Consider the following 15,224-nt stretch of genomic DNA (forward strand, 5'->3'; position numbering starts at 1 on the left):
GCCACAGAATTGCAGATTAACTGCATAAAAGGTATTGTCCGGAATAAGGGAAGCATGAAGAGGATCATCATTCACAACTATGCACCGACTTAATTTCCATTCCATTGCAGAGGTCAATATGCTCTAGCTCTGGAAAATGTGGGAAGACTATGTACACTAACCAACTCCATCATCTAGAAGATGGAACACTCTATTCTTTCATCCAGAACTTCTGCGGAGAAGGGGCTGGTCAAAAGGAATATAAAAGCCTAGCATGACATGGTATATAGGCAACCTGAGTACCCGTTTTTAGAAACGCTGCAAGACATGAAAGCAAATCAGGGAGAGAATTTACCTGGGCCGTAACACGCTAGAAAACAGCGAAGTATTCTTAAAATTTTACTGATACTTAAATGATAGTGAACACTAAAATGTTCTAATGTTACATTTACACAAAGAAAGACCCTGTTTCTACACTGGTCCTTGGATTGATAATTGGGGCTGGTCATACAACACACTAACCCACACTTGGTGGTTGAATGAAGGTTGTTTGTTGGATTGTCGAGTTGTCTGAACGCAGTGGCTTGTTAACCGTGCAGTGTGACTTATTTTCTTGGAAAAACCCACCTTGAGAACCCATGGTTTGTTGTTGGGTTGTTCAGGGTGGTTAACAAGCCTGCCTGGCTGTGTTCAGACAACAGTTAACTATCCTGCAGAAAACGTACTATGTTCAGACAGCACGCTAACCCGCTTCAACAAACAACCCACGGTTCATGACAACCATGGGTTAGTGTGCTGTGTTAACTCTTTCTGAAAGAAGCAAATGCATCTGAAGAGCAGATCAAAGGTCTGAATGCAACAGCCGATAGAGCAGAGAAATAACCAGATTGATAATAGCAATGAAAACCTCATCTCCTTAGCCTCCAAAATAAACCATGGTATCAACAGTTAGAAAACGTTGTTCTGGTATATCCTGGACATCTGCCTTATATTTAGGTAACAGTTCTGAAATCTTCACTCATAAGGGGGTGGGTGGGTAATAAAGGAATCGTTATTGCATACAGCAAGACAAACACCCTTCATTTACACACACAGAAACAGAAGGCCTCAAAGGTTTTGTTGGTCAATATTCATGACCCAGCAAAGTGGACTGAAATTCAGTTATACACAAATATTTCAAGCCAAAAAGGCACCAGAAGTCTTCTTTGTTGGCTGTTAAATGGGTTTGTCCAAAGCTAAGCAGGAATGGGGTCGCTTAACATCTGCGTTCCTATACATTTTGCTTTGCCTTTAAAATTCCTTCAAAGTATTAAAAATAGCTTTCTTATCCCATCTACAAACCAACTGAAACTTCTGTTTGATATTGCAAGACTTGCATATGTTCAACTTAAATTATCAATGGTTCTGGTCTCTGTTCTTTCCACGGGGTTTGTAAAAGGCTGTCTCTGCCTGTGCTTTACTCACTTTTTAGAGGGTTGTTCTGCATATAAGAGCTACTTATTACATGGCATTTTGTACTCTGCCGCTGAGGCCCATGTGCAAAATATATGCATCATTTCAGACTTGAAAAGTGCATGCTGATATATGTTTCTGCTTTCCCCTTTTATCACAGACATGAGCGTTATGCAAGATCACCCCCATTCTCCACTGATGTGTATTTTTTAAAGAGGAAAGCATTTGACACAAACATACTGGCCTGGCTCGCGTCTAACAACAACCCAGAGTATGGGTTGAGTCAGGGACAGTGGCAATCAAAGGGGAGGGGGCAGCACAGCCTCATCCCCAACCCAACCCATGAAAAATGCAAGAAAACATCTTGCGCGTGGCTGAAATGTGGCATCATTTGCCGGCTGCTGCAGCACCGGAAAAGAAAATCATGCCATTTTGGGAACTGTGCATGCCTAATCCACAAGCATGAACAGAGCCCTCCCCCTGTGTGGGGAAACACTCCCTGGGGAGCACGCTCCGCCAGCAGCCACCATTTTAAAATGCAAATTAGTCATCCCATGGTACTGACAGGAGTTAGCCAATCAGAAGGAACCCCTTCGTGCCTAAGGGCTGCTGCAGTGCTTTGAGCCGTGTCTCCCCCTGCCACTTGCCTTCTGGAGCAAGAGAAGTTCAGGTAGGGTTATACTTGTTTTATTTAAACAGCCACAGCCTCAATTCAGATTGGGATTACGGTGCGATGGAAGGGGGGTAACCACCCTGTTTCATCATGAAATTCTTTTAACCTGCGAGAGGTTAAAAGAAGAAAAGCCTCCATTGGAGGGTTTTTTCTCCACTTGATTTAATATATGTCCTGAAAGACCATTTTTCATGCTTGTGTTGTGGGCATTTTTTTTTTAAAAAAATCAATTTAGGATACTTGTGGCTGTTTGTGTATTTTAAAAAATCAATTTTGTGGGCTGGAGTTGCTTGAGTATTTTTAAAAGCCAATTAGGGCGCAAGAGGGCTGGTAAACCCTTGGCTACAGCTCTGGTGACTGTATCCACCTATTTTTTGCCCCTCCAGTTTCATTGGCCACCAACTGCCACTGGGATGAGTATGGGTTGAATCACGGGTTGTCATTACATGCAAACCCTGCACAATGGTTTAACGATAGTGCAAGGTTAAACCATAGGGCAGGGTTCGTACATGACAACCCATAATTAAACAACAACCCACAATTCAATGACAATCCATACACAACCTGTACCCTGGGTTGTTGCTACATGCAAACCGGATCACAGTGTTTCCATCTGAACCAACACATGTGTACTTCGTAATCCATACTGGTGTTCAAGTACAAAACACCAGAGGACGAACAACCCTCAGGACTATCTCAAAATGCCCCTGAAAGGGGTCTCAAGTGGTCTTGTGCCTTTGCTCATGTTGTAAAGGAGAGCGTGACTTGATTCACTAGGACCGCTAAGGTCAGTTGTTGGATTTGCACTTCAACCAATGAGCCTATGAGAAAAGGAACTGTCTGGATTGTAGATGTAGTTTGCATAGCACAAATAGACTGGAACATTTCAGAATCTGGGAATTCCCCATTGTTTCTTTAGCGAGAGTACATTGCTTAACAATTCACTAGCTTAAGCTATTTTTAGTTTGCTCGAGGCAGCCAGAATGAACATAAAAAGTCGTGATTTATTTTAGGCTGAGGGTGAGTTTTTTGTTTTGTTTTGCTTCTTTTAAAGAAGCAGGCTTATGCCTGCAAAACTATTAAGAACTGCTAAAGAACTTCCAATACTTTTAATTGTTATGTTAATGTTTAGTTTCCCAGTAAATTCCAGGAAAAGCCTGCTAATTACCAGCACTCTTTTAACTAATTTCTCTTGAGAAACCTGCCAACCCTGACTGCAGTGCAAACAATCTGCCTAGGACTAAATACTTCCAGATGACATGGCAAAGAGAAGACATTAGCACATCCAAGGCACTTCCCCCCCTCCCTTTAATTGGCATCTTTTGGTTAAAATACTGAAAATAGTTGTACTTACAGGGAGGTCTGTAAAGGCTATACCTGTAGGGGGAAAAATATTAGAATTAAGACAAAGGATTTTTTCCCCATTTGCCTACAACTTATCTTGGTACACATGCTACAACTTATCAAGAAATTCCAGGCTGGGTCTAGTAGAAGCAATGTGGGAGTGTGAAGCAGGAACTTTTGTGATCTTATGCCCATCAGGAAGCTTCACAGTGCAATCCTATGTGTTCTTGCTCAGAGCTAAACCTTACGGTCTTCAGTGCATCTTATTCCCTTGTAAATGTATATAGGATGGCAGCCCATATTCCTCAAACTAACCTTCAACTGAATTAGAGCTTTCACAGAAAGAAGGTTGAATTCATTATATGGATTAATTCACTATCAGGGCGGGTTAAGTGGCCAATATATTCGTAGACACAGACCGGATTCTCAATTACACCAGAGTGAAGGGGTTTTGTGCCGAAAGGACACACACTGAGGATTTGAGTTAGTACTTTTCCTGCACAGGAAACGCTATTAAACGAAGGAAAGGGTTTACTTTAATGAAGATTTGTTAATGGCAATAAAACTCGTCCGGGCTGTCCAAAAAATGGTTTTTCAGAGCAAACTCTTTCATTAGCTTTTGGTGATTGTTTCTTTAAGGGAATGCAACAGGAAGGAGATGCAGACTTGGGTATGCGCATGGATACCTGAGCAACCCACAGTGTGCTGCTAGGAGGGCGCGAGAGCTGCACAAGAGGAGAATGTCTTTGCTGTGCATACAACCGAGCAAACGCTTCAAGGTGCCACATGGAGCACCAAAGGAAGCTAAGCGGAGGCAGGAGGAGAGAGAAAAAAGGCACTCCTACAGAAGGCTGTAGCAGAATGAACATGCAGGCAGAATTGCCATCTTTTCATGAGGCTGAATCTTGGTCTTTACATGCAGCAGAATGAAGGAGATTGCCAAGGTGGTAAAAGAGAGTGCCCCCCTTCAAAATGCAGCAGGCAGCCAACCAGAGAATGGCCCACCAGCTGGGCCGGGACTTTTTCTCTCTATTTGTAAGTTTTGTAAGGAGCAGCATTCAGAACTGGACAGCCCTCTTCCCCATGCAGTAGGAAATGGTCCCGCCCTTCTGCCTCCTCAGCACCCTCCCGCTTCATTCTGCACCATGGGTAGAACAGACCTTCTCAGGCTCTCCTGTAAGGAGAAAACACACACACACTACAAGTGGGTACATACTTTGTACCCCTCAAAAAAAAAAAAAGTATTTGAATTTGTTTATTTTAATGTGTATGTTGGAATTACAGAATCAAGGGTTGAAGTGATAGGAGATGATATGGCAAATTCAACCCAGGCATGGGAAGCAAACATTTCTGGGCACAGAGCTAATGGCCCAAGTCCTCTAGTTTAAGATATTAGCTAAAAAAAGGACGTGGATGCAGTCATTACTTGCCCTACTCAAGGAAGCCTACATACCTGCAACTGCACTTGTGCATATTCATCCTGCCATCCAGGCTTTTCCCCCTTTCCACCCTCCGGAAGGAACCTCCTTCCCTGACTAAAGTCTGGATCTTAAGCTCCTTGGGGGCAAGGATCTACCTTGTTTTGCTTACTGTGTAAAATGCCACAAACATGGATGGTGCTCTACAAATCCAATTTTGAAAAAGCAACCACCACCTTTCCACGATTTAATACCATTTCTGAAAACGAAAGCTAAAGAACATGTTAAAGCAGAGACCCATTATTTTAAGAGATATGTATCTCTTTGGAACAGTCTGATGCGTGTACATTTTATTTCACTTCCACTCTTCAGAGCAGGGTGGGCAAACTGCAGCCCCCTCCGCCTAAGTTCAAAGGCTCCCTCCAAACGATTAGTTGAGACTTCCGGCAAGAAGAATCAGTCCATCCCCCGGCAGCCTGCTGAGCGGGGAGGGGGAGCGGTGGCGTCAGATAGAGAAAGAAATAGGATGGCAGAAAGAAAGAGGATGGGGTGGCCCTGGCCACTTTTGGCTCTGGCCTGGTCCACGGCTGGAATTTCTCTGTGCAGGAGCAACGAAGGTTCTCCAACCCTGCTTTAAAGAAAGATGGAAAACAGCTGGTTCCTTCCACAATGGAAGTAGCCTCTTAAGCATTCAAGCAACGCTAAGAAGGTCACTGTAACAAGAGTGCCCAATAGTAACATCAAAAACAGTTCTAAGATCATCAGGTTTCAAGCTACTTGCATAAGGCAGAGTCTGTAGATACGCACGGCCCTACATTATACTCCCTATGGCTTCCCCTTTTCAAAGAAACCTCACAGCAAAAGGTATTAACTGTAAGATACTCTTGAACATTGTACTTCTCACAGATGCTTTCAAGGCACACATATACAAAAGATTTTTGTGCCTATACTGCAACCCCACAAACCATTTCTGTCCTATGACAGTGCATCGCAAAACTGAAGACAGGCGTTAACAGGACATCCAGGTACAGGGAAGCAAAGTCAAGTTTCTGGCACTAACAGAGGACATTCAACTTGCAGCCATTTTATTCCATCTGGGGCAGGATCTACACTACTGCTTTAAAACGGTTTATAACAGTAGTGACAACTGTTGGGGCCCAAGACACACTCGGTATACCGTTTTCAAACCATTTTCAAAGTTTCCTATCCTGCTTGGTGTAGATTTGGCCCTGGTAATATCGCGTAATACACTGACAGTTACAGAAATTGACAGAACTCAGAAAGAGCACAGCATTTCTGGTAGGGTCATTGCCTTCTATCGTGTAGCATCCTATCACTGGAATTTTCACACATGGACACCCAATCTTTATACATCAGTCAGGGACCACCTGCACCAGCCCAAGAATATACTGCAGACATTCGCATTACCAGGAAGGATAACTCACCCTCTTTCTCCCTTCCTGCCAGAGCAACTCCCTGTGCACTTAGCCCTAATTCGGGTTTGCACGAGGGGCTGCCCATCTCTGGGGACACAGTTGTTCTACAGGCATTTAGAAAGCTGTCACCAAAATAGGAGCCATCTCAGGACAGATTGCTTCCAGTTTTAGCCAAGCACAGCAGCTTTAACACGTACAGGCCAGCGATGCCACAGGCTGGAAACGATAACAAGCACGATATAGGGAGGGATGGGGTATTAACAAATATGGGTGCTAATGCGATTGTAACATGGCATTTGGTTGTTAAAACAAGTAACTTGGATGCTCCAAAAGCAACATCAACAGCAGCCTCATTTGAGAACAGACATGGCCTCTATGTCACCTTTCTTCCCTTTCCAAAGTAAGAGAAAAACTCTCCCTTCAACAAAGTAATCCATAAGAGTAACGCTTAAAGATCTGGTCACAAGACATCTGAGCTTAAGAGCTGAACTGGATCAGACCAAGGTCCGTCTAGCCCAGTATTCTGCTCACACAGTGACCAAACGGCTGCCCACAAGCAGGACATGGGTGCGACAGCTCCTTCCCATCCATGTTCTGCAGCAATTGGTGTACATAGCAGATAGCCATCAGGACTAGAAGCCATTGATAGCCTTATCTTTCATGAATTTGTCCAATCCCCTTTTAAAGCCATGCAAATTTGTGGCCATCACTACGTCTTAAGAACATAAGAAGTGCCCTGATGCTGGATCAGACCAAGGGTCTATCTAGTCTAGCACACTGTTCACAAAGTGACCAACCAGCCGTTGGCCAAGGAACAACAAAGGAGGAAATGGTGCAACAGCACCCTCCCACCCATGTTCCCCAGCAACTGGTGCACACAGGCTTACTGCCTCGAATATTGGAGATATCACATAACCCTCAGGGCTAGTAGCCATTGATAGCCTTCACCTCCAGGAATTTATCCAACCCCCTTTTAAAGCCATCCAAATTGGTGGCTATCACTACAACCTGTGGTAGTAAATTACATAGTTTATGCACTGTGTGAAGAAGTACTTCCTTTTATCTGGCTTGAAGCTTCTACCAATCAGTCCAGGTTCTAGCATTATGAGGGGGGGAATGACACTCTATCCACTTTTTCTCAATGCCTATCCATATGGGTTATTGTTGGATTAACTCTGGGTTGTTTAACCCATAAACAACCCAAAGTTTCCAGGTTCACACATCATGAAACAATGGATTAAAAGCGGAAATGGTTCATGTGCTCTGCTCATCCCCACTATTCCTGGGTTAAACAACTCAGGAATCACTGCTATGACATGTCAACTGAATCACAGTCTAATTTCTTTTTAAAGACATCTAATCTAGCGGTCTTCATCATGTCTTGGTGCAGTGAATTCCAAAAGTTAATTAGGCAATTAAAGTACTTTCTCTTATCTGCCCTGAATGCACTATCAATTAATTTCACTGGGTAGCACAAATTATAGTATTGAAAGAGTAAAAAGGCCTCTATATAGTTTTGCCACACCTTGCATACTTTTATAAGTCTCCACCATGTCTTATATCTCCCTAGTTTAATCTCTTAGGGCACACTCCTATGCATGTTTAGATGGGGTGGGGGGGAAATCCTGTAGCTATAGGTTTTGCATTATACTGTTATTTCCAAAATTGTGATAAAATGGACTGCATGACATGACAATCCATGGATTAAACAAACCATGGGCTGTCGGGGACAGCCAGGAGAGAGCATACACGCTGCCTGCAGTGCAATCTCCAATTCTGCTTTTACGCAGCAACCTACAAGCAGCTCTGTCATAGGATGCTTAGTTTGTTGTCCGAACTGCAGGGTTGTTTGGGGGCTAAACAACCTAGCAGTTAACCCAACAACAAGCCATGGGTTAACAGCTGGATAGTTTATCCCCTAAAAATCACAGCTGTTCGGACAACTTGCTAAGCAATCTATGACGGAGTTACTCATGGGTTGTTGAGTAAAAGCAGAAGTGGTGGGTGTGCTGCAGGCAGTGCGGGATAAGCCATGGGCTGTTGTCTTGTGTTAAGCAGGTCAATGAGTCATTGAGGTATTGCAGGTATCAGGTAACACCTAGCATTTTGGGACAAACAAGCAATGGCCAAGCCCCATCAGGCCAATGTTAGCTCCATACCAAAACACATATTCAATTATGCACATGCTAATTACTTTGCATCTTGTTACACCATTTAGACACCAATTCCCTCCCTCAAGGTGCTGCCCGAAGAGGGCAAGCCCTGCTTCCGGGTCACAGAATATGCCCAGTCTGGCATCCATGCTATTATGAATGTTTCTAGGTAAAGGAAAAGTCGTATTTTAGAAGGTCACTAAGCAACTCTGAAACAGTTCAAGTTGTTGGGGTTTTCCTTCTGGAATCCCATCAAACCCTCAGACAACAGAAAAGTTTATGTGTCAGTAAACCCAGTGCAAGGGAACAGCTTGCTATTTCTTTCAATGGGTGTCTAAACCATCAGGAAGAGCACAAAGACATTTTATAATGAGCTCAAGAATCCATGATATGACTATTGATTGGGATTTTTCTCCTCTCCTGTATATAACATTTCTTTTATTTTATTATTGCATTTATATCCTGCCTTTTTTTCCTCCAATGAACCCAAGGCAGCATACATCCTCCTCCTCCTCTCCATTTTATCTTCACAACAACAACCCTGTGAGACAAGGTTGGGCTGAGAGTTTGTGACTGGCCCAAAGTCACCCAGTGGGTTTCCATGGCCAAGTGGGGACTAGAACCCAGATCTCCCAGTCCAACACCTTAGCCACTACACCACACTGACATGCCCCCAATCAAAGCAATATGATCACTCCAGCAAAGAATTGTGTTGTACTTGGACTATCATTCCGCTTCAGTGTATGCAGATCAACAGCGAGGTACCCTGAACTCTTGCTCAAGATCAAAAGAAATGGGAGTATGTCCTTTACGGTTCTACATTTCCAGAAAACTATGAAGTGGACCCTGTTCTCCAGAAGACAGATATGTCTAAGGCAACTTTGTTTCAAATGACCAAAGCTTTTTAAAAAGTTCTTGCTAGCTGAAGAAAAGATATTAACAGAAAAGAAAAAAAGATTGAAGTGGATGCTGAGATACACAAATCATTCACACCTGCTAACACTAACACAAATAATTCCAATACATTATCACCCTGGGTTTCTCTTTCACCCTAGAAGTCTTGCAAGTTAGAGCTTGAACTAGGAGACATTTTAAAGCTGTTCAGTTTGCAATTTGGAAACAATACAAAGCTGGGTCAAAGGTCTGCTTGCCTACCTAAGCTGTGCCCATTCTTTGTGTAGAAACAGGTGTTATTGATGAGGTTCACACAGCAGCCAATCACATCGCCAGTAGTGAACGTGGGGCCATAGGGCTGCCCTGTCCCTGAAGAGCAGAAGGAGTGTCCGTCATCACCATGGTAGCCATAGGAATGCTTATCCCAACCTGAACAGGAGAGAGCAATAGAGGTCAAGTTAAAAAGATGGCTAAGCTGACCACAAGAACAACAGGATTGTGGGGTGCATGAACAGGTAATACCAATGAGCTACATGACACTAGTGAGATATGGAGCTGCACCCTCATACAAATAAGGGTAGAGATAGGTGTAGTTAATATCTCTTAGACTGCTGTTGGAAAGAGGAGGTTAACGATTTCCCATGCGGCCTCCCATGCCAGATTCAAGCAAGCCCTGGAGGAAGCAAGCCAGAAAGTGGAAAGAGCCACTATTTACTTGATATTTGATGGGGGAAATATTCTAGATTTTAACACTGTAGAGGACAAGAACAATCAGTTCGCTTCAGCTGTTATTTCTTCCACAAATTATTGCACCAAATACACGATTACCGAGTTTAAGATGTATAGTCAAACTGTGATTGCTTAACAAGTACATGTATCTGATAATGGCTCCAACTGAATGTAAATCAAGATACTATGTTCAGGATTACTGTTCATAGTACAGCACCACAACTGCGGTCTTATTTATTAGCACAATGGCCAAATATAAAAGAACACGGGGTGGGGGTGGGAGAACGGGGAACCGCTTTCATTTGGCACAGACGAAAGGAAAGTTTGACATATTTTATGACCCTAAATGCGTAGCAGGGTTAAAACAGTGGCCCTGTTTGCACGTCACAGCAACTGAGGGCTTTTTTTAAAAAAAAACCTGGGTGACTGTGAACAGGCCATTGTGTTCACATGACTTCAATGCTCCTACTTAGCCTCTCCTGCCAGGAGTGGCTAAACCTAGGAACCCTGGGTTCTAATTCTAGGGTGTTGAGGAAGAGGAAAGCGGGAGGTTTGGGTGTTGCACTAAACAAGCCTGAGATGGAGCTTACCTGGGTTGTTAAGCTCCTCCTTCTAGCAGGAGAAGCCAAGTGGGAGTCATTGAGTCACGTGAACTAGCATGCTGGCTCATTCATGGTAACCCCAATTTACAAAAAACCAGACCTGGGCTCCTGTGATGTGGGAACTGGGCCAGAAGGTATACAAAAATTAACAACCCATCCTTGGTATAAACTGTGGAATACGTATATAGGGTAATAAATACTTCTGACTGTCCCAATACATTTTGGTTTGGCATGCTCTTCAACACAATTACAAAATCCCATTGTTGCTTGCAGAAACCAAATGAAATATTACATTATGTGGAAAAGAAAGAACATTGCTTTAGGCTTGAAGCATAAGCTATCATGTAACGCTTGCAGAATACAGGCTACAAATCCTTGCTCCATCAGGCCTTGCAGCACTCTGTAGCAGAAATCCAATTCCAATGACCAGATATTGACTGTTTCGATAGATGCAACTATTGTCTGAAATTACACTCACTGAGTTGGCGCTTACACTGATGCAATTAGGCCAGCGGTTGTATGGACATCACCAATTTTCAGATTTCCCCCCACCAAATTTAGGCAAAACTCTTTCAAAAGTGGAAGGAAACACTGATTTTAGCATCAGAGTTTCCAATGAAATAAAAAGTTAACAAATGCTATGCTATTATTCAGCAACCACTGAATAATTCCTTTTTTTCAGCTATCAGCTTGTTTTGGAATATATGTTATATATAATGCCGCTTACTGTAAATTATTATTTTTTCCTTCACAAAGACACAATAGACTTTCCCAATTCTTTGTGAGTCCTCTAATTTCTTCCTATGCCCACTTCCACATGGCTTCTGTTTTCCCCACTAGGATTGTTGGTGTTCTACATCCTCCCTTCCTGAGAGCAGTTTCTTCCCTTCTGCTAAGGATGCTAAACCTTGGAGGATAGCAGAACAAGAGTGCACAGCATCAGCAAATGTCCTCAAGTGACCCAATCTTAGGTAAGCGAGTCCAGCAGGAATGGCTGGACTCAAGGCAGCAGCATCTACAAGTTCCAAGGCTCTTCTGTGAATTACAGGGGTTTGGTGAGGAATGATCCATAGTCCATTGGTTATTGTATTGTACATTATTCTTTCTAGCTGTTATTTTTCTGTCCTGTTTACTGTCACGTTTTAAGTCAGGGCTTGCAAAAAAAATTCTGATTGCAGTCCAGAACCTACAGAACTCTGGCATTCAGTATACTACAGAGAAGTGGTACAGTCTCCTAAAAGCAGGGTGGATAAAAATCAATGATTTCTTCTAAAAAAAAAAAAAAATTGATTTTTTAAATTTAAATTGGATTTTTTTGAATAAAATGCTTTTTGAGGAAAAATCTATGTAAAGATAGTTTTCTATTTAAGACACATTATAGTTCAAAGGTTATCCATCATGAAGTAAGGATTAGTTTTTAATTATGTAGCATGAGGCTGTAAATTTTTTGGGAAATGAATTCCATTAATCCATTCTCAACGTCATGCTCTTCCAGAAGTTTCTGTAAGATTATTTTTCTCCTTCCAATAAAGCACAGCCCATATGAATTATTAACCTATTAAACTGGAAATAGTTCATCTCGCAATAATTTCATAATTATCTATCTATGATGTGTTTCTAATAGTATAACCAAATCAGTATTTTTTTGATATAACTGTAAAACTAATCTGAAAAGTTGCTATTCTAAAAATGAAACCTTCATCTGGTTGTAAATATTAAGATTATAGCAGCAAGAATGAGTCTTTGGTAACTCTGAGTTGTGTAAAATATAGCGAGGAAGAGTGCACTTTTTTGGGGGGGAAGTCACATGATTAAATCGAGTCTTTCTGAGTAGTGATTTAAATCAAATCCACCCTACCTGAAAGTCAGCAAGACAGTTAGATTTCCAGGGATAAAGTGTAAAATCGGTGTACAATTTAGTATGCTACATTCTGTGACAAATCTGAAAAAGCCACTTGAACAAAATCCAAATTCTAATGGAGAGTGCTAAGGCAATACTGATAAAAGCAAACACAGAAGTCTTCTCACAAGTGAAATACCATCCCCATCTCCAAAAAGTCAGCAGACCCGCTGCCCCTTTAGCTTATCAAGAATCAAATCTCCAGCAGCTGATATATTCTTTGAACAGCTGCATTAATTTTTTTTTTTGGGGGGGGGGGGGGAAGTTCCTGGTGCAGAATAGAATGTGCAGGGCACTCAGGTCACGGCTGCAGATGTAGAAATCTGTAGGATCTCACCGAGAAACCCTGACTTACGTTGTGCTCCTAAAACTCTTCCCAGCCTGGGTATAAACAAAAGAATGAGGTGAGGACAGCAAAATTGAACGGTGCCAGTGTTAAATCCAGCTGATTTACACTCTTTTGCTGCAAGGTGTTATGTCAGCAACTTGGAGCAGTTTTGAGAGCGGCATAATTTCATCTATCAGATGGATGAGGTGCAAAGCAAAACCTGAAACACGTAGTAAAAGTTGGATATAGTAGCCAGAGTGGGATGTAGTCACACTGAGCGTCAACAGTTTTCAACACAAGCCAGGTAAAAGCCCAAGATATAGCATTAGTGCTCGCACGTAATTCCCAGATCTCTCAACCACGGTTAAGATGTTGGAAGCAAACTACTGGATTACACAGTCCCTCCCCCATCCCTCTTCAGCACTAATTCTGCCCAGTCTTCTACCCACAGCCTTAACCATAGCTCCCATCTTAACCAGGGTGTGTGAATTAGCTTGGAACATTGGTTTCAAGTTCTGGTTTAAATGGAACCTGAAGAGGGGTAAGTGAGCACATGATCCTGTAGCCCTCTCTTAATCGTGGCTAAGAGAGTGGGAAATTATGTTTGCATTGGGCTATTGCCTATAGAAAAACTGAGCTAGCCATCAGCCTCTTTCAAATGTGTATAATAGCTATGGTACTAATATACTAAAAGATCTCTGCTCCCCTCTCTCTTGGGATGTGTGTGTGGGGGGGGTTTAAGAGAGAGAGAGAGAGAGAGAGAGAGAGAGAGAGAGAGAGAGAGAGAGAGAGACGTATAGGAAGGAAAGAGCAAGCTGGCAAAGTTTGATTGAGATGAAGAGCCAACTGTGAGCCATCTCTGGTGCCTTCAACACTATTTGATTCCAGCTGTCTGCCAAGAGCCAAGCAGGAATAAGTACCTGTAGCTCATAGCAAAGTTGACAGATCTTCTATGAAAGCCCATCTTTCAGCAGCTGGGGGAAAGGCTTCTTTGTTTTAATAGAAGTCACAAAACTAGCTGTTGTGTAGCTTCCAGCAGATTTATGCTACAGACATTTTCACCATCTCTCTCTCTCTCTCTTTTAATGTAAACCACAGATTCCTGTCAAGGAGGCATTGAAGCATCATGTTACACAAACCACAGACAAGTCATCATGGACTAAATATACTCGGCTGTTCCACAGGCGGCATGGGCTGGCAAAGGAGCCAGGTCCCACTCTGAGAGGAAAGCTACCAAAATAACCCAGTGTATGTCCAGGACAAAGAGTCCTGGCAACTTAGAGCCAAAATCATGAGAATATTGTTCTATGATCCCAGAGCAACAGCTTGCTTCCTGGATTTCCTCTAAGAAATGAAATTCAAGTTCCAGAATGGTTTATCTGTGGTGCAAAGTATGGAATCAGGCACACAATATGGTGGCTTGAGTGACTCTACTTCCATTACAGAGTAGCACTACCCCCATGTCACAGCAGAGCAGCCGGCCTAAAAGAAATGTTTCCGTCTCATCTCTCCAAAATGAACTCTAAAACACCACTCTGAAATCTCATGGTGGCCACAGCCAGCTTCAAATGAGCATGATCAGGCACATGACAATTTGAGCACTTGTTTGTGAGCTGTCAGACAGTCTCAAATGTTGTCAACACCTTTATCTAGAATGACTCAGGATTATATACACCAAGCTACTCCACCTGAAAAACAACAACTTCTTCCTTACTAATTCAGAATAAAGTACACACAGAGTGACCTACTTCATTCTTGCAGCCACAAACTTGTAATCATCTAATTTAAGAATGATGAACAACATCTGATGCTTCCAACAATAGTTTCTAGTGTGAACACCCATATGACAAATCAGCAGTGGAATCCCCAGTATTTTCCAAGACTTCTTAGTCAACACACCCTTGAATCAGCTACCCACCAGGGCCCTCCAGATCTTTAACTGCCTCCATTTTTATGCCAAGTTAAGCACCAGGAAAGTAGGCAATAGGAATGAACCTACAGCCAAACTCTGGAAACAAAACAAGTCAACCAAGCACACTGGCAAATGGGTATCATTGCTGCTTTACAAGGAAGGCCAAGAGAAGAGTGTTCTTTAACCAGGGAGTTTCTATTTTGGCAGGAAAGGAAGTTGCTGTACAAAGAAAACATGGAGCAGCTTATCTCTACAAGGTGCCCTCCATATGTTTTGGCCTACAACTCCATCATTCCTGTCTATTGGCCTGGCTCGCAAGGGCTGATGGAAATTGCAGTTAAGAACATCTGGAGGGCATCCTGTTGAGGAAGGCTGTCATAAACAGTTCTGAAGAAGATGTAAAA

General features: G+C 42.6%; 1 protein-coding gene across 3 annotated transcripts in view; it reads right to left on the reverse strand.

The window, feature by feature from the left end:
* The window catches only part of RANBP10 (RAN binding protein 10), a 51,036-nt gene that overhangs the window by 22,706 nt on the left and 13,106 nt on the right, over positions 1-15,224 (reverse strand). For all 3 annotated transcript variants that reach the window (XM_063141001.1, XM_063141000.1, XM_063141002.1), the window contains 2 exons: positions 9,611-9,778; positions 3,459-3,481 (listed from right to left, as the gene is read on the reverse strand). In XM_063141001.1, the coding sequence (XP_062997071.1) occupies positions 3,459-3,481; positions 9,611-9,778 (191 nt within the window). The remainder of the gene's footprint in view (positions 1-3,458; positions 3,482-9,610; positions 9,779-15,224) is intronic.

This window comes from Elgaria multicarinata, chromosome 14 (genome assembly GCF_023053635.1).
Source record: "Elgaria multicarinata webbii isolate HBS135686 ecotype San Diego chromosome 14, rElgMul1.1.pri, whole genome shotgun sequence".
NCBI classification, from domain to species: Eukaryota; Metazoa; Chordata; class Lepidosauria; order Squamata; family Anguidae; genus Elgaria; species Elgaria multicarinata.